The 25,842-nt window shown below is 41.3% G+C and overlaps 2 protein-coding genes across 4 annotated transcripts in view; both read left to right on the forward strand.

The window, feature by feature from the left end:
* WWC3 (WWC family member 3) overlaps positions 1-9,367 on the forward strand; it is a 98,548-nt gene extending 89,181 nt beyond the window's left edge. The window contains exons 17-23 of the mRNA XM_040055602.2: positions 514-665; positions 1,233-1,392; positions 2,526-2,690; positions 3,800-3,892; positions 4,949-5,176; positions 5,947-6,074; positions 6,906-9,367. Of these exons, the coding sequence (XP_039911536.2) occupies positions 514-665; positions 1,233-1,392; positions 2,526-2,690; positions 3,800-3,892; positions 4,949-5,176; positions 5,947-6,074; positions 6,906-6,972 (993 nt within the window). The 3' untranslated portion in view covers positions 6,973-9,367. The remainder of the gene's footprint in view (positions 1-513; positions 666-1,232; positions 1,393-2,525; positions 2,691-3,799; positions 3,893-4,948; positions 5,177-5,946; positions 6,075-6,905) is intronic.
* Positions 9,368-10,046: 679 nt separating this feature from the next.
* Positions 10,047-25,842, forward strand: part of CLCN4 (chloride voltage-gated channel 4) — a 43,772-nt gene continuing 27,976 nt past the window's right edge. The window contains exons 1-3 of one of the 3 annotated variants that reach the window (XM_040055322.1): positions 10,047-10,122; positions 23,244-23,395; positions 23,760-23,859. In XM_040055322.1, coding sequence (XP_039911256.1) covers positions 10,119-10,122; positions 23,244-23,395; positions 23,760-23,859 — 256 coding nt within the window. In that variant the 5' untranslated portion in view covers positions 10,047-10,118. The other 2 variants (XM_058419312.1, XM_040055323.2) reach the window with 2 other exon arrangements.

Below are 25,842 nucleotides of genomic sequence, written 5' to 3' on the forward strand. Positions count from 1 at the left end.
GAAGACTAATTGAAAACTAGATCATGTCAGGGCAGGTGCTTGAAACAGTACCCTGTATATGTTTGTATGCGTGTTTCCAGTCCAGCTAAAACACATTAAAAATTTCTGCCACTGCACATGAAGAGGTTGTCAAGAAAGATTGTATCATTTCCATCCTTGGAGATGTTTTCAGCCCTTGACTGGGCTCTGAACAGCCTGACTTGGCTATGATGCCAGGCTTGGTTTGAGCAGCACATCAAACCAGGTGACCCCCAGAGGTTTCTTTGGACCTAACTTGCTGGATGATGCTCCACAGTCAAGTCACATCTGCCCAGTTTCTGTGACAAGTTGAACACCACATACTTTTGATTGTTGATATTCATGATTCAGATTTTTTTGGTTGTGGTTTGTTTTTTTAGTTTTGTTTTTTAAGGAACATATGATGGCTTTGTTTTTATTTTTTCTCTGAATAATATGCATTAAATACATTGGTTTGTTCAAACAGTTTTAATTAAAGTTTAATTTACCTTTCAGGATGCAGTGACAGCCTTGTTAGCTAGGACCACTGCCCAGCTGGAAGCAGTTGAGAGAGAGCTGGCAGAAGAGAGAGTGAAACTGGAGTACACAGAGGAGGAAATCTTGGAGATGGAAAGAAAGGAAGATCAGGCAGAAGCCATATCAGAAAGGTAAAAATGGTTTAAATATCATCAAACAGGTGATAACTAATACTTTCTCAGAGTTATTTACACTATGGGTATAGTCTGAAATAAAGCAGAAAAAACAGTAGGTCTTATTCTGAGATTTGCTCCCTGTTAGGGGAGTAAATCTCAGAATACTCATACTCCTCCCATGTATAAAATTCTGTTATATCATGATCTACAAACAGGAGGAAATTTAGTGGTGAGAGGGGACATTGTTAGGGTTGCAGTTTAATTCCTAATGATACTCCTGGTTTGTTACATGAGTTGAGTTGTTCTTTTTGTTATTGCTTTCTTAGTAGTGTTATAAAGACTAGAACACACACCTTAAGAAAATTAGGAAAGGTAAATTTTTTTCATTGAAATGTGTTTGCCTATTTGCGTTTGCAGAAATGCAAGTGTGCTATGTTCTCCTGTTGAAAATGCCATCTTTTTATTGGAGAAATGATACTCTAAAATTATAAACTGGCTTAGATAATGTAATATGTAAATGTAAGGCATAATTGCATGGGGTTTTTTAACACCTGTGAAATTATTGCGTTGGTCTGACTTTAGGAGCTGGCAAGCAGAATCTGTTGACAGTGGATGCAGTAATTGCACCCAGACCAGTCCTCCTTATCCAGAGCCGTTTTGCGGGGATCCACTAGCTGGACACGTGTTTGCAACTCAAGCAGGCCAGTACAATTCTGGAAAAATGCAGCCTCCACCACTAAAGGTAATGAGAGAAGACACTGCAGCACGAAAACTGCCCCCCTGCCTGGCACAGTGAGCTATTGCTGTGCCTGGAGTTGGAGTCTGAATTGGCCAGGAGAGAAAAGAATCAGTAATGACACTGGCAACCCTGTATGAGCACTGACTTCATGTCAATAGCTGTATGGCTATTGCGTTGGTAGAAATTCACTCTTCAGGGCTGGAATTTTTTTGTTTTCTTACTACTTTCTTCTGAACAGAATTTGGTTCTTACATCAAAAGGCAAACTATTTTTACTGTGGCCTTTATCTAATCTATAAATAGGCATTTGTATCGATTTCTACATATACCTGAACTTGTAACAGAAAAGATGATTATTAAATTCCAGTGCTCTTATTTCTTTAAGAATTTTGAAAGGAATTGTGAAGAAAGAAATTTTAGGACTTGAGTCTCAGCGTTACGATAACATGGAATAATTGTGCTGAAAGTGATGTATTCAAAATCTTTTGTAGTCAAGATACAATAATCCTTCACAAGCTGAAATCAGCAGACTTCCATTGAGGTAGAAGAACATAAGCTGTTTTATGTTGCCTTTAGGGAAGATCACACCTCTTTTTGAGGAGTGAATTTTCTAAAAGTTTAGAAGCTTTGCTAGAATAGCCTATGTTTTCTGTCTTTCTGAATATTTTAGTGTTCTTGTATAATTGTGTGAAGGGTCTTTTGGTTCCTTTTTTCTTCCTTGTCTTCATTGAAGTTCCTCTAGTTTTAAGGTGGTTACTTGCTTTCAAGTCACTGTACTTGTTGAAAGGTGACTCAGTTTTCTTCTGTTGAGGCTGGAGATCAGGTGGTAGTTTGGGTAATGCCCAGCTGCCAATCCTGAATGCAGTCCTTGTGCTCTGCAGCTGTGATAGGACCACAGCTCATAATTGTTACTGCTCCAGCAAAGGCTTCTGAAAGCTAATCTCACAATTTTGAATGACCCAGTTTAAAAACTTTTACAAAAGTTAGGTGATACATCCTCTCAGGGCTCATTTAAATTTGAATCTAGCTAGCAGGGCAAGTTGTTTACTTTTGATATTGTTGAAATGTCTGATTGTCTTTGCTAGGAGAGAGAAAATAAGGAAGAAATAAAAAAAAATTCCTTTGTTGAAATTTTAGGTGGATAAGGAAACTAACACCGAGGATCTGTTTCCTGAAGAAGTTGCTATTCTTCCAAAAGAGAGAACCAGCCGCAGGCCACGGGGTTCTGCTTTTGTTCGCAGTAGCACAATTGTTCGTTCCCAGACCTTTTCGCCTGGAGCACGCAGTCAATATGTTTGCAGAGTGAGTAAAGCTTGAAAAGGAGGAGGGGGAAGGGATCTATACACACAAGTATATTACACATTTTTGATAATTTCATTATAAGATTTCATTGAATTGATGAGAAACATATATTACTTTTTAATAGTAATGAGTAATCTTTAATTGAACTTTAACAGTGCAGTAGGGAAGAGCTTCCCTGACTCTTTTGATAAGTTTTTACCTGAATGGATTTGATTTGAAATTTAAGAATCTATGATAAATTAGATATTAAGCAGTTTTCCCTGCCATTCTTAGATGTTAGGTGAGGGTGGTTGATTTTACAATGCTATCTAATGAGTTGTGTAAGCAGTTAGCTTAGAAGCTGTGTTTAATTTTCACATACATAAAAGTTCGGAAAAGGACACAGAGCGCTTAATCTTAGGGTTATTGCAGAAATAATCATATGACTCTGGTTGCTGTCGTGAATATCAGTCTTAAGGTGCCTGTTACTGTGGATTCCTGGGTGCACTGGTGGAAGTAATTGCGGACCAGCACAGCAGCTTTCAAGGTCACATTTATTGTTTGCTGCGTTCAGTGGCAGAAGACTTATAAGCAGTTGGCTCATGGTATTGTAGCTCAATACATGGGTATTGGTTTTGCAGTATTGGTGAAATATTATCATAGCTTTGATTGTACTCTTTCATAAGCTTCTGAGAGCTTGAGTTTGAAAATTCAGGAAATGATTTTTAAATTCTGTACTCACTTAACCTGCACTTCCTTAAAATAAGATGCGGGGGAAAAGTGGGAGACTATTGTTTGTACCCATGACAGTAAATGTTTTAGGATTAAATATTATTGCTTTTGAGTCCTCCCTCCCTCTTTTTTTACGTTAGATTGCCTTGGATATTTAGTAGAAGGGTTGGTGAAACTCACTTGTAAAACCTTGATGGTTTGTAAGTTTTCTTGAATTATTGTAACTACCATATGAGCACTATTATATATAAACGTTTAGAAATAACTGAAAAAGTAAAACAAGATAGTTTCAGTGTATTTTAAAAAAGAAATCTCAAAGGCAAAAAAAAAAATTCCCAATTTTTTAAATGGAGATGATCTTGCAAGCAACCTTTATTTTCGATGTCTTTTCTAATCAGCTGTATCGCAGTGACAGTGACAGTTCAACTCTGCCAAGGAAGTCCCCTTTTGTCCGGAACACCTTGGAGAGGCGGACTCTACGGTATAAGCAGGTATGCCTAGGATAATGGTCTTGAGCTTCCATTAAGTTGCTAGAACAATGGTACTTTTATACTTAAGAGCTTTAGATGTCTACAGGTACATTCTGATCCTTTTAGGAAATGTACAAAAATTCTGCAGTGTCATTGGGGCGGGGTGCATGTTTTGAGTTTGTTTTGGACTTTTTAAGCTAGACATAAAGATGTAGACATAAAAATGTTAAATAAATTTAACTTCTAACAAGGTAGACGTAAAGAAGTTAAATTTGTGAACAATTTTAAAGGAGGGAAAAAAGTGTGTCAGGTGAAAATTAGTCTAATGGGGACTGAATCTATACTGATTTAGATGTAAAGTTTGATAATCTTTCAAATCTAGTTTACGATGCAGGGTGCAGGTTCACACGTGTGTGTGAACATGCATCTCCTCTCCCACAGAACCTAACAAATAATAGTATTTGAGACCCAAGCATTCAGGAATGAATAGGCTAAGCTCTCCTTTTGCCCCCATGTCACCCCTCATGTTGTCAAACAAGTGGGCAGAGAAGGGCAGATGAGGCATTAATGATGTGTATAGAAATGACATGAAATGTGGTCTGATCAGCAGAAGTTAATGCCTTGCTGGTGTAGGGAGGCAGACAGCCATGCCTCCTGTTTTGATTCAGAATGTATCTTACAACCAATATTGAATGAAGCCCTTTAAGAGCAGCCTTGCTCAGTACAGTATTTTTCTGATGTCATGGTGTCACTGATTTTTTTCTTGCACATCTCTTTTGTTATCATCATAACATGGAATTTTAGTCCATAAAATTCATTAGGTAAGTATTTGTAAGTTGAAAGGAAAGTGTAAAAGGAAGTAGTAGAAAGTATTAATTGAAAAACTTAGCTGTAAGAAATATATATCATTACCTAGCCTTTTTGGGGGCGGGTGTAAATAATCTCCAAAACTTCATGTGGAAAGGGCTTTATGTGGGAAGTAAGTACAGCAAATGTATGGTCCATAGAGCTAAAGACAGACCAGTAAACTATGTTGAGAGTAATATGCATTTTATTTGAATCCTTATAACTCAACAGTCCTGCAGATCATCTTTGGCTGAACTTATGGCAAGGACATCCTTAGACCTGGAGCTGGATCTCCAGGCATCCAGAACTCGACAGAGACAGCTGAATGAGGAGATATGCGTTTTAAGAGAGTTGAGACAGCGTCTGGAAGATGCCCAGCTCAGAGGGCAGACAGATTTACCCCACTGGGTCCTTCGGGATGAGAGGTTCCGAAACTTGTTGAAGGAAGCAGAAAGGCAGGTATGGTAACATGACATGAGCACTCAGTTTGCTCAGAAACTTCTCCTTTCAAAATGTCTTCATTTTGATAAGATGTCTAAAGAGCTGTTTGCACAGAATCTCAAACAGTGCATGTTTTTTTTATATTCTTGAAGTTAGCACAATAAAAATGATTATGTTGGTTATTTCCAAGCTGTGTAATAATTTGAGGACAATTTTTGGAGAATGGCACTGTTTGCTGGCGGCACTTTTTGTTTTGTTCTGGATTTTTGTTTATTTGTTGTTCATTTGTTTTTGTTTAGGGTTTGTTATTGGAACTTTAATAGTTTTCTTTCTTCTGGTGTTTAAAAGAAATTTTGCTGATTTGATATTTATTCTTTTGCAAGTATTTGAGTATTTGGAATGTTCCCTAAGTATGTGATTTTTTTTTTTTTTTTCCTGTTCTTGGAGAAGGAAGTTGTAGAAAAAGGTGGCAAAACTGCACAACAGACAAAATTTTCATTGGACTGTGAGAGACAAAAACTGGGCCTAAATTTATAGTAAGATCTTGTTTGACAGATCTATGTGCAGTAAATTTTGTTAATTTATTACATGTCTTTCTGAAGAGCATTAATAAATGAAACAACTCAGTCTTTTGCATTTATAGTTTCTAGATGATTAGCAATTTCAGACAATGTATTAGAGTGGTTTCACTGTGGTGAATGCAGAAAAAAATCCATTCTTTTACTGTGAATATTCTTGTGTTTTATTTTTTCACATGCCTATTTTAAGCATTATGTTCTTGTTTTCAGACCAGACAGACCAAATTTGAACATCACCAAGAGCAAGCAGCTGAAAAGATGCTGAAGAAAGCATCAAAAGAAATATACCAGTTGCGTGGGCAAAATCAGAAAGAACCTATTCAGGTGCAGACTTTTAGGTAAGTGGTAATGTGTAGTGAAACAGCATAACAGTTCATTACTCAGGTTAAAGCTTTCGGAAACATTTAGCTTAAATTTTGTGTGTCTTTTGCTTTTAATCAGAAGTAATTAACCAGTAATTTTAAACTCTATCTGGATTTCAAATGAGTTCTCTTTGAATGCTTTGTTCTGCAAAGAGCCAAAGCTAAGGTAAAATTGCAGTGTTATAATTCTAGTATACATGACATTAATTAAAAAAAAAAAAAGCTTCAATTGCAAATGCTGCTTAGATGACTCTTCCAACTTAGCCTGGTTGCTCTGAAGTCCAAATGATGTGTCAGTTCTTCAGTACAAGCCTGTGGGCATAAATAGTCTGTTTAATGTAATAGATACAAACTTGCTAGTAACACACTCTCCCTAAAAGTTACTCAGTAATACTGGAATTTTCTTTCAAGAAGCCTTTTCTTTGGACTCTATTTCCAGAGTTGCCATCTTTTATTCCCCTTATTTTTTGTAGACATTATTTGCAAATCTTACAGGGGTGAACTTTGGATTGCAGAACATGTCCTGTGAAACCTTTTTACTATTAACTATGACTGAAGATTAATTAGTTCTATAAAGCTTCCACCTAGGTTTTCAAAAATAGTAATTTTGTTCAATGGAACATTGCCACAAGTATATAGTGAGGTTTAGTAGTTTTGGAAATTTGTTGTGCTCAAATACTGACCGGTTCAGTACATAAATAACAAAAACTAACCGTTAACCAGAGTGAGGAAACGATATTCTTGTGGGGAGGAGGGTGAATATAGGCATAATTTTATTTACTTCTTTTTCTCTTGTTTTGATCACAGAGAGAAGATAGCTTTTTTTACAAGACCAAGGATTAACATACCTCCTCTGCCAGCTGATGATGTATGACATGTTGCATTGTAAACATGAAGTATTTATCGCTTTTATTTTAATGAAGTTGTTAGATTAGACAAGTTTCTTTAAAAAAAAAAGTGCAAAAGCTAATATACACGTTTTGTAAAAAATAAAAAAGTAAACATAAACAAAAACATATATATAAATATATATACATATATATTTTATAATAGCGACTGCAACAAGGCTTGGTTTTTCCTTGTTGTGAAACTGACATCTCTGAAGACAACTTATTTTATAAAAGATCGACTATCCTGTTAAGAGCGTGTACAGTTTTTATGCTGTTTTATTTGACTTAAAGGCTGGAAGACAGAAACAAAGTGAGTTCAGGCAAATTCACTGTAGTGTAATTTATTTATAGTGCCTTTTTTCCTTGAAGGAAAATACCTACTTTAAGATGTATTTTAAGACTGAAATTTTGTTCCTCAGTATTTGTCATACAGTAGAATGGAACCATTGAGCTGGTTTTGTTTCTGATACCTGAAATGAAAATACTATGTTCTAAAATTGTCACTTTTTTCAGCTTTATTATCTGTAGCTTATTATGTACATTGTATTCTTTAGCACTGTCTGTGTTATAGCAAAATATTATCACCTGCAATGTGTTTAACACTGATTAGAAGTGATGTTAAACATTGCAGAATTCATTTGCATGTTCTTACTGTGCACTAATAGAATGTTTTCATTTCTGTTGTGTCTAAAGTATCTTTATATTCTTAACTAGATGCTCAGTTTAAACGGGGGAAGGAAAAGGGTGACAGGTCTCTGTTTTGCTGTTTGATGAAAAGGGAATTAAAGGAGAAGTGTGAGCTAGCTGTGTGGAAAGCCTGCTAATGGGCTATTACAGTAATTTCTACAGTTCTACAGATTCTCATCTGATTCAGGAAAGCACATGTGTTCTGATTTCAGAAAGCAGCTGCTTTAAGTAAGGGTGCTTAAACAAATGTTCATCCTAAAGGATGTGCTTTGTGGTTACTGCAAGCAAGTTCTGTTGAACAGTGATACTTTCCAGGAGGAAGGTGTATAATTCTGGAAGGTACAGCTCACTTGATTGCTAGTTGGACCAGCTAAGATCTGGTAAGAAATAATTTTATTTGTAAACATGCATTTTAATGAAAGACTGTCACCCTAAATTCCCGAGAATGCCAGTTTTGTGTCCTTGCATCCTGCAAGTATGTAAAAATACTTCTTTACTAAGCTATTATAATAGAGTTTCTCATATTTTTCTAATTATACATTACCTGCAAAGAGGGGTGCCCAACACAAGACTGACTTTGGTATTACTGGAATATCCCCGAAGGAAGATCATGTTGTCTCTTAAAGATCAAATTGGTTCCAGATTTTTCTATGTCAGGAAGTCAAAACAAAGGCCAGAACCCAAACAGACCTATCAGGATATTTTCAAATATTCTATAAGTAGGTTTTCTTTGTGAGTTTCAAGAACTTAGACTCTGTTACCTTGTCAAAGGCCAGGAAAACTTGGAAGAGAAATTGAATTACTTTTACTTACCCACTCTTTGGAGGCAAAAAGTAAGGGGGGAAAAAAGATTGTAAGCATAAATGTTAATTAACACAGACATTTAAGGTAGTATTTCTTGTTTCCTAATATGGCCTGTAGTCATTACAGGCATCAAGTGTTGTGATCATATAGCAATTTATATGAAATTGAAGTATATTTAGCATTTATTGTGCTATTCATCCTGAAGCCTGTTTTGCCTCTTTTGGTGGGTGTATATTGGGTTTCTTGGGCACAACTAGACTTATTCAAAAATGATGCAGATAAAAACCAAATCATGTGAGAAATTTGTAGTGTTTGGGTAAAAGTCTAGGGCCAGCAAGCTTTTCAGTGCTCATTACTTTAAAAGACCAGTTAGTCAGGATTTTGTTTCCCATTTCCACGGGAGGATGTCACACAGTAGTGCTTGTCCAAAGTTACCGTGCAGTGACACCAGAAGTGTTTGCTGTGTATTAAGAACAGACAACACCATGTTCCTGTGAGGCTGGTCAGGTACTGGAAGGGGTTGCCCAGAGAGGTGCAGCACTCTGTCCATAGTGTGGATGAGGACTTCACTGGTTATAGCTCAGAGCATCCTGGTCACATTAGGCCTGCTTTGAGCAGGGGCTGGGGTAGGGACCTTTCTTCTACCCTAGATTGTACATGAGCAATGTCCAGTGGTCTCTCGGTCAAAGGGTTTTTAAATTGTGACCGCTGTGAGATGTCGTCAGTGTATCTTGTGGGTCTGTGACTCTGACTGCTGTAATGAGTTCTGTCTTGATGTGGTAATGAGTTATCATATCCAGTATTCATCTCTCTTGTTTTCGTCACAGTTCTGTATGATTGTGTCATTTTTGTATTATTTGAAAGTATTTCTTCTATAAAATAAAATAATTTGCCATAAACAGAAAAAGGATTTTCTTGTTTGTTAAAGATATTTTTGAATCTTTTATATTTGCCACATTACTGATGATTTAATGAAAAAAATTATTGAATTTTTTAATAACACCATCATTTAGGTTAATGTAATGAATTTTCAAATAAAGATAAGAGAGAAAATCTGGGAAACTGAAGTTCTAGGGGGGTTTTACTTAAGTCCTGAAAGAGATGCAGACTGTAAGGTGTGGCAGATACATTCTTCCAAGTGCTTATCACTCATGATAATTTGACAGCTCTATCAGAAGCTCGTAGTTGAATATTCCCAGAATTCTTGGGTAGCTCCACTTAAAATATGTTGAACTGCCTTTTTCTCATAACAAACATTTGCACTTTCTAAATTAGTATTGAAAGCAAGTTGACATTATTAGTTCTGTAATATCCTACTTATGACTAATTCCAAAGTGAAAACCACTCAGAAGAATACTGGCTGACCTTTTTAGGCTGGTGTTTACTGCTGCTTTCACAAAGGAAACATTAAATCTGCGTACTTACAGAACGGCCATTTCTGTTTCCCTCTGCAGCCTTTAGCTGCAGGAGCACAGGCAAAGCAAAATCATAGCAAGGACATGTGACTCCTGTCTCTAGTATTTGCAAGGCATCAAGGGTATGACAGAGTTTAGGTTATTTTTAAACAGTCTGCTGGAAATAGGCATTTGGAACAGCGACCGTCCCTGTCTCGCTGCCGTCAGGAGCAACAACAGCTATAATGGGTACGTTGGGCTGGGCTTTCTCTTGTAAGAGTGAAGTCTTATTTGTGTTTCTTGCTGCAGTTCTTTTAAGCACTTTGCAGGACTTAAAGGTAAGTGCAGTATAAAAAGATTGGTTTTTTAATGAGTTAGATGAACTGTGTCTTTTGCTTTCAGCGGATGTAAAACTGAAGTTTGAATTTTTAGGGAAGAGGGCCCATCACAGCTTGTTTTGACCCCAACCTCCGTTATGACTGTGGTGTTGTATGTCTTTGAGAGGAAGAAGCATTTACAGAGACTTGAGAAACTGCAGGCTAATAAAAGCAAGAGCAGCCTTGTCCAAAATATCATGAGAAGAATTTTTTTTTCTCTTACTCGATTGACTGAGTAGCATTGGAAGAAAATACCAAGGAGTAAAGTTGATTTGGTTTTGGAATCTGTAAATGCCAGTTAAATCATTTGCTTGCACTTGGAAAATGTCTGTATTCTTGGATTTATAAAGTTTCTTAGGAGCTGGTTCTGGTTCCTTACAATTTCTGAAAATCTCTTATATTTGAGCATACATATCTATTGTATTTTCAATAGAGAATCAGGTATTCTGTCCCTTTAGTTTGTCTACAGTTTGACCATCCAACTAAAAATGTGCTTTCAGTAGGAGATTTAATGAGATCAGCTGGTAATGGACAAGATAAAACCAGGAAGTTAATTTAGGAAAGTCTGTCCAGGACAAAAATGTAGGACTTAGACCCTAACACTCATTTGTTAAGTGCACAAAATTACTATTCTGTGTCTAGGGCACAGTGTTTAAGAGTGTGTCTTTGGCACAGAAGTTCCCAGGTGCAGATATTTCACCAAGTAAATGCTACTTCCTGTTTTCCGTATTTTCCTCTCATAAACTGATGGAAGGAAATTGCAGTTGTATTATCAAGAAAATAAATCAAGTGCTCAGTGTTTAGCTTCCTTCACAAATTCAATTGGCCTATTAATACTGATTTTAGTGGGCACAAAGAATAGACGCTGGCAGGAAGCTGGCACTTGTATCACTTTTCCACATTTCACATGGTTGTGAAGGCCTGGGGCTGTTACTGCTCTATGAGTGGTAGAGGATTATGATCTGCAGTGCTGTGTGTGAAGGCCATAATCAAACCTCTTCTCTAAAGGCACGATTCTTGCTCCAGAAAGGTGTGAGAACTTCAGGTGAAGCAAGCTAAGTGTTCAAATTTCTCAATAAAATCCAGTGTATGGCTTCTGCATAGAGAGTCCCTATCAGAAATGCATGCACATCCGTAAGTTACTGCTCCAGCACACTGGGAGGAAGAGGTCTTCCAGAACTGAATTCCTTCAACTTTGAAGTGACTTACGTGCCTTCAGTCCCTGTTGGTATTTCATGGGTGCTTTTCCAAGACCTCCCTCTACTCAGCTGTTGCATCTTCTTGGAAATATAAAACCCCTGCCTGGTTAGCTGTAGGGGTAAAACCGGTCTGCACAATATTCAAATGCAGAAAGGTGAGCAGGTGAATGTCCTGAAACACAACACACTGCATACGTACAAACACGTACAGGCTCTGCAGAACAGTTACAACCTCTGCCTTGCAGAGTACAGCCCTAGGGGCTTGTACAAAATCTGTGCAGCCAGAACTTTGGCAATACTTACCTTCTTGTAGAAATCAAATGCATTGCTGAGTATGAGAAAATTCTTACACAGTCTCCTTGCCCCTCAAAAAAAAAAAAAAAAAACCCAACAAAAAACAAACAACAAAACCAAACAAACAAACCCCAAACAAACAAACAAAAAAAACACCCCTCAAGATGACAGTTGAGATGCTGTACACCATTAACCAAAATGTGAAAGTCAGGCTAATTACCTTTAAAAAAAAATAAAAAATTTAGGAAGTTCTAGCTTTTTAGTATTTGGGAAATCTTAAGCAGATGTTTTGGAAAGGAAAAGTAGGCTGGCATATAGGAGAGGATCTTTCAAGCAGTGACAGTTACACTGAAGAAAAGGCAGAAGTGGGTGGATGGATGGATGGATGGATGGATGGATGGATTTATGGATGGCAGGGAGATTTAGAAGTGAAGGTAACATGGATGACACCTTTGAGGGAAGTTTGCAGGGCATGAATATGACATAGAAGATGGAGGGAAGTCAATTTGGATAAGCTTGAAATGCAGTGCCAGAAAAATTCCAGGCAGGGTGAAATTGCAGTGTGTCTCATTTCCAAGCTGCTGGGATTACATGTTTCCCAGAGCAGCAACCTGGTCTGCAGAGTCACCAGGAATACTTGCTGGTGTTCACCCAGCATACTTCCTACGCTTTTACCTCGTGAAAAATGTGGTTTTGCTGCTGCAAAAAAGACTGCACAGAAGGATTGGTTATCTCAGGTTAGGGAGGGAAGAAAGCAGCATGTGTTCCGATGGTGACGGAAGAGGCAGGGCAGGGTAAAGAGGCTTGCGGTTTAATCCCGCAGGATTGCGGGCCGCTGCGTGTCCCCCGAGCAGACATCCTATAGACGGAGGATGCAGTCACATGATTGTTACTGCTTCCTCCCCATGACATCACTGCTGGTGCAGCCATACCGCCCAAGGAAGGATGCTATTAAAGTCATTGGGATTGGGCTAAATGATGTTGCATTGCAGGTAAGCAACGTAACTCTTCGAGAAAAAAAAAAAATCATTTGCCAGTTGCTCTTGCGCTGCGGTCGTGGAGCTCCGGCTCCGTGGGGCAGAGTTTGTGCTGGCGGATAGAGCGGCGCATTTTCTGTGCGAGCAGAGGGCTTGCAGGTGCAGGGGCTGCCCGCTGATCTCCCGGCTGACATCTCCGCTAGAAATGCTGCCAGATGGAGCTTTATGGCTAAAGAAGGCCCTTTGTTCCCTGTACGTGCCAGTGGCTCCTTCGGGTGTCTGCTGAATTCTGTGGATGCGAGCAGCCGTCATCAATCAGGCGTGCAAAGAGAAAGTGTTTTGCCTGCATCCCCTGCCTTTTTTATTTTCCTGGCCGCTTAAAGGAAGTTGCTCTTGTGTCTAAGCTTGTGAAGGAATGAGGATTACCTTGCTTGAGGGGTTAAGAGGTGTATTTGGGGAAAGAAGCTTTTCCTTACTTGTTAATTTTTGCTCATGTGGTTTCGAAGCACCTAGTCCGACAGGTTTCCTGCATAATTTGCCGCAGTAAAAGGCTGATTTTTCCTTGTGCTATATAAATGTGGAAAATCCTTTCCCAGAAGGAACGTAGGAGACGACAAGCGGATTTTTGCTCCCTTGCTGATCACCAAAAGGCTGAAAAATCCATGGCAAACCGTGCTTTTGGACTTAATGTTTGTGGAAGCAAAGTCCAGAATCTGTTTTCCTGGTGTGGATGTTTAATTATGTGCTCTGTACAAATACATGAATATATAACTGTAAAGGAAAAAATGGTGACTCCTGTGGACTTTTTTTTTTTTCCTGTAGAGCTTTTAAAATATATTTTAGGATTTTAAAATTCTTAAATTTTTAAACTTTATTCTAATGAAAATGTTACAGTGTGGGAAGCTAAATTGATTTTGAGCTTATACTAGTCAGAAAAGAAAATTAAGTATATATATTTTTAACAGTTGTGATAAATAATTCTGTGCCTTTGCCAGAGAACAGAGAATGACTCAGCTTGCAGCTTCATCAGGCAGAGAGTCAGGTGATTTTTTTACTCCTGGTCTACAGGAAGGTTTTTCTTATTCTTCCAAATCCTGTTCTTTGTTCAAATATTTTTTTTCCCGCTATTGGAAAAATGTGAAAATTTGGCACGCTAGAATCTCTGTGTGCTCACCCATACATTAAGTGGGGGGTATTTTGGATCTCTCGTGCTGAAGTAGACTGTACATCCTCGTGAGGAGTGAATTCTGGTTTCCAGTGATCAGGTGTGCACTTGTGTCAGGATCAGAAAATAAGGTGTGTGGGTGGGGGGAAAGCAGATAGTGAATTATTGATGTACAAAAAGACAACGGTTGTTCCAAACTGAAAAGAAAAATCATTTTCAATTTTATTTTTCTGCAAGAGAACCTCTGGTGTTTTCTCAAGACTGAGCCCCTAATGTGATAGAAACACTAACCTGTTGCTGCATGAGGTGCTGGGGGCAGGGGGCAGATTGCATCCCGTCGGTGCCAATGCGGAGTTTCTTCTCCTTGTCTCCCTCTGGAGTCAGGGCTGGCTCAGTTCTCTGCAGCACTGGCCGTGAGCCGAGCTGTGCTCCTGCCCACCGGGCTCGCCCAGAGCTGGCTCTTTGCCTGTGCAGGGAGCACAGCAGGGCTGCCACGCTCGGGTCCTGCAGGGGTGAGGGCTTCCCCCGCTACTCCGGATCGTATGGAGGAGCCCTGTGGAGATCTGTGCCGGGCAGGGGTTCTCCCGGTCTGTCAATTTGAGTCAGACGTCTTCTGTGCAAGGAGACGGGGCCCCAGCCCTGTATGTATGCGGGGGGCCCTCGGGGATTGGGGACCTGAGTGCCTGCAGCGTTCCTCAGTGTGCCAGGGACATCCCCAGCTGGAAGGTGCTCTCCCTGGCACCGCTGGGATGCACTGCCAGGCCTCCATGGCTGCAAGAGTGCTCAGCCCCTGTGCCCAGGGGGACCTCTCTTACCAAAGCTGTGCCTTTTCAAAGGTAGTGGCTGGTAGCTTTTAAACCAGAGGAGAAGGAGATGGGGTGTGTTGACCCAGGGTTAGAGGACTTCTGTCCGCCTGATCCTCTGGAGTGCTGTAACCTCCTGGAGCTGGGAACGGCTTCTTCATGCAGTTGTTTGCTGACCTGGAGGGCAAAGTGAGCAGGATTGTGACTGTAGCCAGGTGCTATAGCAGGGTGTCATGGGTTGGCACAGTTTGGTTTTTTAGTCATGGAGGAATTGCTTTAGAAAAGACAGGGATGCTCCCAACCCCCAGTCTCCTCCTCCACAGTCCAGAGCCATCTTGCTTGTGTTGGAGGTTGGTGTTGTGTTGTGCTCAGCCTCTCTCCAGCCTGAAAAACTCCTACCTCAGCATGATGCTCAGCCCTCAAAAGTGGTGTGGTACCCAAAGGTACCAGTCCTTTTCCTGGTTGCTTTTGCCATCATCCTGCAGCTTTCAGGGTACCCAAAAGGGATGTTTGTGTGTTAATATTTCCTCTTAGAGGTTGTAGAGAAAGAGTCTTAATTTATTTTTTTGTGTGTGCATACATACGTACCAGGGGTAGGTTTTTTTCAGCTTTCTTCCTCTCTAGCCTGGCAGAACTAAAAATTCACACACGATTATTAATGTCAAAAGAGAGACTCTGGCAGGGTTACACTAGGCTGCTATTCCTAAAGCACTTTTAACAGTTTGCTCTAAAACATCACCCCAAGGAAAGGGTTTCCCCATCTTGCAGAAGCTTCCTCTCAGGGAGATGAAATAACTTGAGCAGCCCACCAGCATCAAATGCAGCAGTGAAAGCCAGTGCTCTGTGAACAGGAAAACATTACCCTCCTGTTTGAAAATGACTCACAACCTCCACTCAAATCACAAGAAGTGACATGGTAGAACAGATTAATGGCTTTTCCAGTGTGGGTTTATCAGCTTTATTTCAAGCTGAAGGCTTAAAAAGGTTTTCAGCAAGAGGTACATTGAATGCCAGTGAACATCCCATTTCAGAAAAGAGCTGTTTAGGAGTAACTGTGTACCAGGGCACTTCCCTTCTGACAGTGCAACTCTGCTTTCTCTGAACACATTCACTTTTTCTTTTTGAAGTTCCAAATCTGGTTTTTCCCCTTAAAATTTTCTGAATGAAGAGGCAAAGAGCAGCACTGGCACATGAAAGCTGCAAAACTCAGCTGTGTCTGGCATGAGGAGGAAAACCCTGTAGCACCCCTGACTCTTCAGATGTGGCTTAGAGCTCTGTGGCAGTAAAAACCATGGCTTCAGAAGGGAAATCCTCCCTCTTTTTTTTGTGAAGAAAAGGACTTGAGGGAAACCAAGAATAGAAACCATACATGCTTCTACACTGTTAGGGCTGGTTTCCAGGGCGTCCTGTCTCCTGAAATGTAGCTTCTTACCCAGAAGTTGAAGGCATCCAGAGTTTAACCGAATCAAATCTCATTTCCTTCAAGAAGTAAGAGGGTGTGGGGCTGATACAGTTCATGAGGTTCATCTGCCCAAACTTCTGTGCTATTAGCAGAGGAGCATCCTTTAATAGAGATGTTTCAGCTCAGTTTCAAAGCTGCAGATGAATGTTCCAAAGGCAGTGATGCTTCCCTCCTGCTTTTTCCACAGCCTCAACATCTGCACTAACAAGTAGATTTATTGGAGGGACCTTTAAGGCTCACTGGAAACAGAGATGTGAGTTTAACTTTTTTTTTTTTTTAATACAGAGCCAATTTCTGCAAAAATTCCATTTGGTGCTTGCAGGGAAAGAGCTGGATTTTTTTTTTTTTTTTCCCCTTGCTTTTCTGACATAACTGAACAGCTGAACTAATTTTGCTCAGACTTTCCAAGAAAACTTGAAGGGGGAGCAGGCACATGGTACTTCATACCAAAAGAAATTGTTTTCTAAAGGAAGAGTCATCGTGGGAAGGAGCAGGGAGTGGGATGTCAGGGTGTGGTTTACCCCTCAGAGGAAGGGAATGCCTCTCAAGAGGAGAAAAGGAGAAGAAGGAGTCTGGCTGTGATGGAAGGGTGGGAAGCCCTGTTGGTTGGGTGTCAGCTCCTGTCCATGCCCTGTGTCTCCCTTTGCCTGTGCTCCTGGCCAGCTCTGTTCTCTGTGCTCACCCCATCAGCATGTGTGGTGGCTGAGGAGGGGCAGCTGAAGGCTGTGGTTTGGTCAGAGGAGTGCCTTAGTTTTCTGCCATTTATCCCAAATGTTTCCTCCTGCTTTTCCCATCTCTCCAAAGCCCTCTCCCCTATGATCTGGTGCCCTGAGTTTTTGAGCTCTGCTGTGGCTTCGTAAGTTTTTCCGTAGAGGTTATTCAGGGTAAAGCTGCACATCAGAGACGTGACTGTATTTAACATGACCTCACTATCATAGCTGGAAACTCTATAATATGTGGTGGTGGGGCCATGCAATAAAATGCTACAGTATTTTACACTACTGTTTCTGATACTGCAGCCTGCCTGTGCTAGTGTGGTGAGAGACCGAGGGTTTGCAGAGCTCTTTACTTGTACTTGGGGGCTGTGCAATTAGTCCTTGAATTGTAGGAAAGTCATTTGCCAATTTTATCTTTCGTCCGTATTTTCTCAATTTATAGGGATTTTTTTCCCATATTATGTTTCGAAAACAGGGCTTTAAGTGGGTTCAGTATTTTCTGCTTTTTTCAGGAGCCTGAACTTGATTACTCTGATTCAAGGCCATTTTAACACCTTTTTATAAACTTCATCATTAAGACAGAAGGTCAATAGCTTGTATGGCTCATTCAGTCTGAATCTTCTAAGTGGAATAATCTTAAATTGCCTGGAAATATTTTTCAACCTATAGAAAGTCACTCATTTAACTTGCTTGCTTTTGCTGAAGACTTCTTCCTTGCAAAATCACCACCCAACGGCATCTTACTTCTTGTTCAGAGGAATGTTTAATAATTGTTTACCTGTCTTCTGTAGCCCACGTTGCCATTTCTAAATCATCTTCTGCATGGCAAGTGGTGGAAGGTGAAATACATCCTCACTGCCTTGGCCCTCCTTGGTCTCTTTGAGGCTAAGCAGACCTCAGTCTCTGACCCCTCTCCAAAAGACATACACCCCATTTATGTCTTTCATGGTGACCCTGTTAATAATCTTGCTGGCTGCCTCCTCAGCTGTCAGGCCCATTTTCTCTGGCCAGATGGTGCTGAAGACCTGTGGTGTGACCATGGAACTTCTCCCTCAGCCTTCCCCTCTTAGGGCTCTTTCTGAGCACTGACCCTTCCAACCCGAACCGTTCCATGGTTCCGTGATTCAGCTCACTCTGCTGGCAGCACTGGCCTGTTTGCCTGGATTCAGGCCCTGTGAGGAGAGTGCTCTGTGTCTGTCTGTGACTGGATCGAAATTCCTTGGGAATGGGGATGGATGGATGCTGGCAGAGCATGCAGCTCTCGGGAGGAGATGCCTTTCCCTGACAGATCACCTTGAGCAGATAAAGGCCATGAGGCTGGCGCACCACACTTGGTCCTTGGAGCCAAGGACCAAGTCAATACAAGTATTGGGGGCACAGGGTGCAAACCATCTGCCAGTGCAAAGGGGTCTTGTGAGGACTGCCAGTAAAATTGCCTTGTTCGTTACTGACTGCTATAGAAAATAAATCCCAGGGATTTTCACGGCCCCCACGCTCCTTCACTTCTGCACTAACTGCGGTCATGTCACGGCACATGAGCACAGTTCATCTGACCAACAATTCAGGTCAGTGGTGGGCTCAGCTCTGATGGAGTCATGACTCAAAAGCTTTGTGTCTGGAATAGGATCTCCTGTTTTATCACAGCGAGTGTGTTGGCACAAGAGCACAGAAAAGCCCTGAGACACACCGTGTTCTCCTTTGGTGTGTTGGCTAATGCATGACACATTTGTAAGAGATGGAGCAGGTGATGCCTCGGACACCCTGAAAAAGCCACTCCAAATGTAAATTGAGAAACTTGCAACTGCCATTCAGGCTTCTGCTTTCTTCCCCCAGCCTCTTGCCAGGTTCACTTATTCCTTTTGCCACAGCAGAAGAGAGGTATTCTTTGCTGCCTGCGTCCTGCCATGTGTCATATAGCAACCCCCCACTTCAAGGAAAACAGCAAAGCATGTAGGTGAGCGTTTGTCTGCTAGAAACATTGAAGTGTTGAAGTAATTCAGTAACTGTGATCTGTTGAAAGTAACTTGAAACTTGTTGGAATTGCATTAAAAATTGTACTGCCTGGCTCAGTGCAATGTATCCAATTAAAACAGAAAACAGGATGAGGAGAACGTAGCATGGAACCAGCGCGTCTAGGAGCAATAGCCAAGGCCAAGACTTTTCCTTTGATGCTCATTCAACTAGTTGTTTTCCATCAGTATACTTTTCAGCCTCTTTGAACCATGGGATGTTTTGGTCTGTCCTTGCCATGTCAAATACATTTCATATCCGATCAGTCAGTCAGGGTGCTACCTAGAATGTCAGTTCACTGATAGAGTTCTTCTAGCTGTGGCATTTGCACATGCTGTAACAGTGCTCTAAAGCTGAGAGTTTGTCAGCATTTTCACTGTAAATGTAATTTATTGCTCTTGTATAAAACTTAGCTGCAAGCTGATAGAAGTCAAGTGACGAGTTTACTCACTGCGAGACTTGCAGAAAAACTGTGACCCTAAATGTGATAATACTACTACCTTTTGGTTCTTTAGGAAATAATAAAAAGCGAGTAAATGTAATGAGATCTTGTGTCTATGTAGTACCAGCTGTACTTGTTGGTGTATTCTGGTCCATCAGCAGCTCCCTGTGTTTGCACCCTGGCTTCTGCAGTTTGTTTGCATGAATCTTTTCTTTGCTTTCCTTATGTGTTTAAAAATTATCTGTTTCCTATAGTTATAAAGCTTCACAGGCTGACAGTTGGACCCTTACTTCCAGCTTGCTCTCATGCAGCACCTCTGATATTTGTAGGGTAACTAATTCCTTCTGGCATCGGGATACTGTGCACCAAGCATGGCTAACTGGGAGATCAGGGACTGACCATCAGATTGATCTGGCCTAAGATTTCTGGAAGATGTCTAGGGCTATGTGGCAGCCAGGAAAGCCTCTATCAGGAGGCACAGTTGTCAATCTGTGGCCCCCTTTGCTTTGTGACTCAGTCCCTGCCAGGACTTTGCTATACCTACAGGACCACAGTAGTCTGACATGGGTCTAAATGCGGGAAGTCTGCTAACCAGAACCCTGTGAGTTTCAGAGATATGTGGTTCAGTCAGGTTTCTTTGTTTTCTAGTTCAGTTTCTAGAAAGAACCTGTTTGTAATTATTAAAGCAGAGTATTGACACACACATTCAGTTGTAGATACAGTAAGCTAGTTAGTAAAAATGAGTGCTCACTGTTAAGGTTCTCTACTGTATTGTAGGGAATAAAATGGCTGATGGAATTCAAAGTGGATAAAGGCAAAGCAAAGGGGAAAATGTCCCTAAGAGATTACAGAATGATGGGCTCCAGACTGGCCACTGTCTCTCAAGGATTCACAGCAGATTGCTTAGTGTTGGATTTCTGCCCTAGGAACAGCTGATGGAGTGCCAGAAATTTTGAGGAAAAGAATATGGGGACTAAGCAGGAAACAGTCTTGCACAAATCATCTTTGCATCAGCATCTGCAAAAGCAGTGGAAAGGACAGCAAGGACATCTAAGACTTGGAACAACAAAGGGAAAAAATACAAATGTTAGACAATTCCTCAGAAAGACTCAACACCTTTCAGCTTGTACAATAAGCTCTGCCAGAGCATCCAAATCTCTTAGATTCTCAGTCCGAGGAGCTGCATTTGTAACTAATTCTGCATATCATGGTACTGCAATGGTTTGTTTTGAACTGATAGTTCTGTACTCATCTCACCAGATGAAGATGTCTACTTCTGACATCCCTTTGTGATCAATAAACAGAAAATATCACTTCTGTGAAGTAATCTTTCTTATTCTAATGTGAATAGTTAATTTCCTGTCATCAGCTGTGAAAGGAGTTTAGGTTTTAGTGTCCTGAGTATAGTGCAGATTTCTCATGCTAGATGAGACAACCAGCACCACTGCTGTTCGTGCTTTTGCCATCATCAGGGTGCATTGCTGCAGTACACTTGGCTGTAATTCATGTTTGGACAAGGTTAATTTGCCCTTAATTTATGTGTATTAAAATATCTGTAACTGCCTGATTGGTGTAAGGCTCCAGTTCTGCTGTTAGAACTGAAAGCATTTCTGCAAGCTTCACTTGGAGAGCAAGTTAGCTCCTTCTGAAATAAAGCCTGTAGATTGTTACAGATGCCAAAGTAAGGTGAGAGAAATAAATGCAAAATAAAGAGAAAGAAGGGATACTTATAGTGCTTGGCAATAGGATAAAAGATGGGATCTCTGTAGTACTCAGTTCTAAAGTGCTGTAGCAAGGTTTTATTTGCTAAAATCGTGTTTTGCATAATCTGATATCGCATCTCTGCTTTCAAAAGCGTAGTACCTGAAGTGAACTTTAAGGCTGGCAATCATCCAGTTCACTGCAGTTTACAGGTACTGTTAGGCTACCTTGAGTTCAAAGTTTGTTTGTTTTCTTAGTCTTCCGTGGCCCTGTGGTCTCCAGCACGTTTTTTCTCTCCTTGAACATGTTGGGTAGCACGTATTTTTGGGATAGATTCAGGCTGAGATTGTAATTATCATACATACTTGTGGTCTGGCCTGGTATTATCCATCACCACAACACTGTCATGTGCTGGGCATTGACAGCACACTTAAAAAGCTATTTTTTACATGATATAACTAGTCTGGTGGGTAATTTTCCTGTGGTACGAAGGAAAACTTGCCAATGCATTCAGTTTTCCAGAAGAGTTTCCACAAGTTTGTTTATTCAGCAGAGGGTGCTGCCTTGTGCAGGCAGACAGTCTGAGCTGCATGTTCTTTACAGGTCCTTCTTTGCCCTACGGGAAGAATAGGGTGAAGCAAAAGATCTGCAAAGTATCATGTTATAAAGTAATAGCATGGTCTAATTCTTTCACCTCATTTCAGCTTCCCTTTCCAGTCCTCTCAGGAGACACTGAGCTCAGCATCCCCTCGCTGCTGTTGTCAGCCACGCCATCCCACCTTCAGCTTCTCCTTGTGCTCAGCAAAGGCGAGCGTGCTCTCACCTGCTTGGTGAAGTCTCAGTGCTCTCTGAAATGCTGCTTTTTAAGTCAGCCCGGTTTTGTGGCAGCTTATTTGTGCCCTGCACACCTGCTCTGCGCTGAGTTTCCTTCCGCAGGCTGTGATTCACTTGCGTGATTCTCTTTCAGACAAACACCACAGTTGATTTCCATGTTTGAAAGGGATTCTGTTGGTGGTATAATGGTCACCTGCTGGTTGCCTGTAAGATAATGCTTTCCTCGGCTGCTTGTGCTCAGCACATTGTCTGTGTCACCCAAAACCCCTATGCAGTGGAGAGTGCTTATGACATTGCTAAAGTCACCACTAAGGCAAAAAATTACATGGTAAGGTTTCAAGTAAAACAGTTGAAAATGGATAGAGGGGAAGAAAAAGGATGCTAAGCAAAGAGGGCTGAGCAGGGTATCGGGGTTTATGGGCAGTCCACTGAAAGCTTATCTACTGTATTTTTGCCTGTTCCATTTACAGAGTTGGGAAAGTTCCTCACAGTTTCAAAGGTCCAAATTTTTGTGGAATTCCCATTTCTATACCTGGTGGAACGAAGTGGGTGGCAGTCATTGGCACTGTGCTGGCCTCATCAGTGACCAGCAAAAGTTACCTTGTGTCAGTCAAGGAGCTAAAGGCTCTGCAGAATCTGTTCTGTTACAGCCCCTAAAGTCTGTGTATGTCCCCATTTTTACATGTTTTTGTGTTTTTCCCTTGTAACTCCACGATAACAGGGGTTTTTTAGACATACCATTTCAGCTTACAAGACCTAGGTGTTCTCTGGAAAATCCAATTTCCCAGGCATCTCTTTTAGGATGGATGGGATTGACCATCTTTAGAACAACACTTTGTTAAGTGATGTAGAAGTGCACAGCTGCCTCCTCCAGTCCCAGCACCCCCCTGCCCAGCTGCTGGAGCCCTCCTGGACCCAGCTCCCACTTTCTCATGTGCAGATTCAACCAGTAGCTGAGCCTGTATCCCAGAGGCACACACACAACAGCACTCCAATTAGCATGAGTGGTGGGGTTTATTTCTGCTCATGTTCCTTGTGTTTGCTCTGTCAGGTTTGTGACTCTTGTATGTTTTGATTCTGGTTTCTCCTCTGTTGCCCATCTTGTTCCAAAGTCCCTGATCAGAGCACCTTGCTGGAATAGACATTCTCATATTCCTGCATGCCCTCATCCAAGTTCCCATCAAATGCCTCTGGTAACTGCTTGCTGTAGTTTGGGGACAGGTATCTTTTATTTCCTCTTGTGCCTTAGTAGGATACATGGTGGATAATTCTCCCCCTGCTTTCTTAAAAGCAGATATGAAGAGTTTGTGTGTACAAGAAAACTTGGTTCTGAAATGCCTGACAAAGCTGCTTGGATTTATTGACAAACTTGTTTTTCCTCTACATACAGATCCTAATATGGTCAATGCAGGAGACATGAATGGTTCAGGCAACCTGATGGATTTTCTGGATGAGCCTTTTCCAGACGTTGGAACTTATGAAGATTTCCATACCATCGACTGGCTGCGGGAGAAATCGCGTGACACCGACCGCCATCGCAAGGTAACGGTGTCAGGCTTTGAGGCATCACATCCCTGGGTCACAGCCACCCTGGCAGCGACAGAAACAAGCATTGTTCCAGAGTTATTGCTTCCTTCCCTCTTGCATGACGTGAGGAGAGCTTCTAAACATGTAGAGGTGGGATGACTTGAGGAGAACTTTTAAATATGGACCTGGGATGTCCTGAGGTTGTAAATATGAAAGGGCTGCTGCAACCTAATCAGCTGAGCATCTCTGAATAAATTGCTAGGACTGAAGGAAGTAAAGAAATTGTATGCACCATCTAGGAGTTTAATTATTTTAAACTTTGTACTCTAAAGCTGTCAACCTGAATTAGCAACACATCTATATGTGTGTTTAATTTCAGATTACAAGCAAAAGTAAAGAATCCATATGGGAGTTCATCAAGAGTTTGCTGGATGCCTGGTCAGGATGGGTTGTAATGCTTCTTATAGGACTGCTGGCAGGTATGTGTGTTAGTGCTGCAGCTGGGCATGAAGCATCTCCCCCAAGCTGCTGCAGTACCATCTGCTTCTCTTGGTACTTCTTTGTCTCTCCATTGATGGGTTTTTTTTAAGCTAAAAAGACAACTTTGCATTCATGCAGTTATGATCCTAAATAAAAATACCTGCTTGCAGAGTTTCCTTTTGTGTGCTGACCTAGGAAAAAAAAAAATGTTTTCACCAGTAGAGGGATTATTCTATTGCTTTGGGAAATCTGCATTTGAGTGCTTCATACTCGATGGGCTGCTTTGACTCTCTGAATCTTTGCTTTGCAGAAGTCAATTTTAGTTTTAGATTTTTTTTTCTTGTCATCACTTTAATTCTGCAAGTAAAAAATACGATGTGGGGAAAATATTGGTTGTGGACACTCAAAGGGGAGCTTTATAAACTGCTATTTCCACTGGGTTATCTTCTTTATGTATGCATGAAGGCAAAATACCGTTTCAGACGTGGTTTCAGATCTGCTTCCAGGCCAGACAGACATTACATATTTAACAGCCTGCTCAAACTCACATGGCAAATTCATTAATTTCCTCAATTTCTCCTGTCTTCTCCTTAGTTTAGCACATCTTCCTGCTTGGAAAGCTGCATTTCTCTGACCCAGCTCAGACACATAAAAAGCTGCCACTTCTTATGCTTTTTCAGTGATGTCAGGGTGCTCCTGTGTCATGCTTCTTGGTAAAAGCACCATGCGAAGTTTCCCAGGTTCCAAGGCGTGATGGGAATTTCCTGCTCAGCATCTGTCAAGTTAATATGTTTCTTACAGTTGTTAGGAGCCTCAGAAGTACTGGTAAAATTCTTGAGAAAACATTTCTGAAGTGACGTGTTTGGCAAATTATGTAAGTTCATAATTGTTTCCACAAAAACTTTGTTGGGAGGGTGAGATGGGAAGAGTCTGATAGATTGTGTACTACCAGGGCTGCTGAGTCCTGCCTGAAGGCCAGGGTTGGTCTCATCTGGGATAAAGAATTCTGCCTGCAAATAAAGTTAGAGCAAGCCCTTGAGGGCTCTAGTGACCTCAATAATCCTCTCCTCATACAAAGAATATGGTAAACACACACACATTCCCATTTTAGTAAAAACATCCCAGAAGGTTTTATTCAGTTCTAGTTTGCAATGAAACCTCTTGCTGAAATCCTCAAGGCTGTTAAAAGCCAGAGTCACTGTTCTCTGATAAGCCCTAACACTGGTGTGCCCAGCTTGGCAATGGGAGATGAGGGTAAGCTACAGCTGAGATCTGGTAGCTTTTGCAACTTTCTCAATGACAAGGGTGCCGAGCAATGTGTTTTACCTCAGAGAGTCAAACAAATTAGTCAGGTATCCTAGCCAGGTTTGGGGAGGGAGGACACAGTTGTGCGCTCAAGAGGCACTTTGTGTTGTTTTCCTCTCTTCTTAAAATACTGCCTGCTCAGAGGAGAATGTGCCACGAGGGCATCTGTATGATCAGATGGGATTGCATGGACCAGCCTGGCTCCTCCATGGTCCCTCCTCTGCTGAACAGGCAGAAGCTACTGCTGCTCCAAGGGGAGTAGGCTGGCTCAGTGGATGGACACTGGGTGAATCCTTGAGCAGCTGGGTCCAGGCATTGCCAGAGACAAGCAGAAAGTATGGCAAGGAGTGGGAGAGAAAGGGAAAAGTGTCAGCAGCAGTACTCAAGACATCAGGGTCCCATGGAGCCTTCTGCCCCTGCTGTCCCTGCGCTGGGCATGGAGGACAGCAAGATGGGACTCTTGGGAAGAGGCTGTCAGGGGCTTCCACAAGTTTCAAAAAGCACTTGGGTCATTTACCCAGGCCCAGGAGTTTTAAAGGAGCTTAACTGATCTAGAAGCCTAAATCCCATCGATTTGATAAACTTTATCTTTCAGATTTTGGGATACTTCAAAGGCTGCGCCTCTACTGCCAACATGAGCAAGCAAGGCCAAAAGGAGCAATCCTTGTTCTCCAGTG

Source organism: Hirundo rustica, chromosome 2, assembly GCF_015227805.2.
Source record: "Hirundo rustica isolate bHirRus1 chromosome 2, bHirRus1.pri.v3, whole genome shotgun sequence".
NCBI lineage: Eukaryota > Metazoa > Chordata > Aves > Passeriformes > Hirundinidae > Hirundo > Hirundo rustica.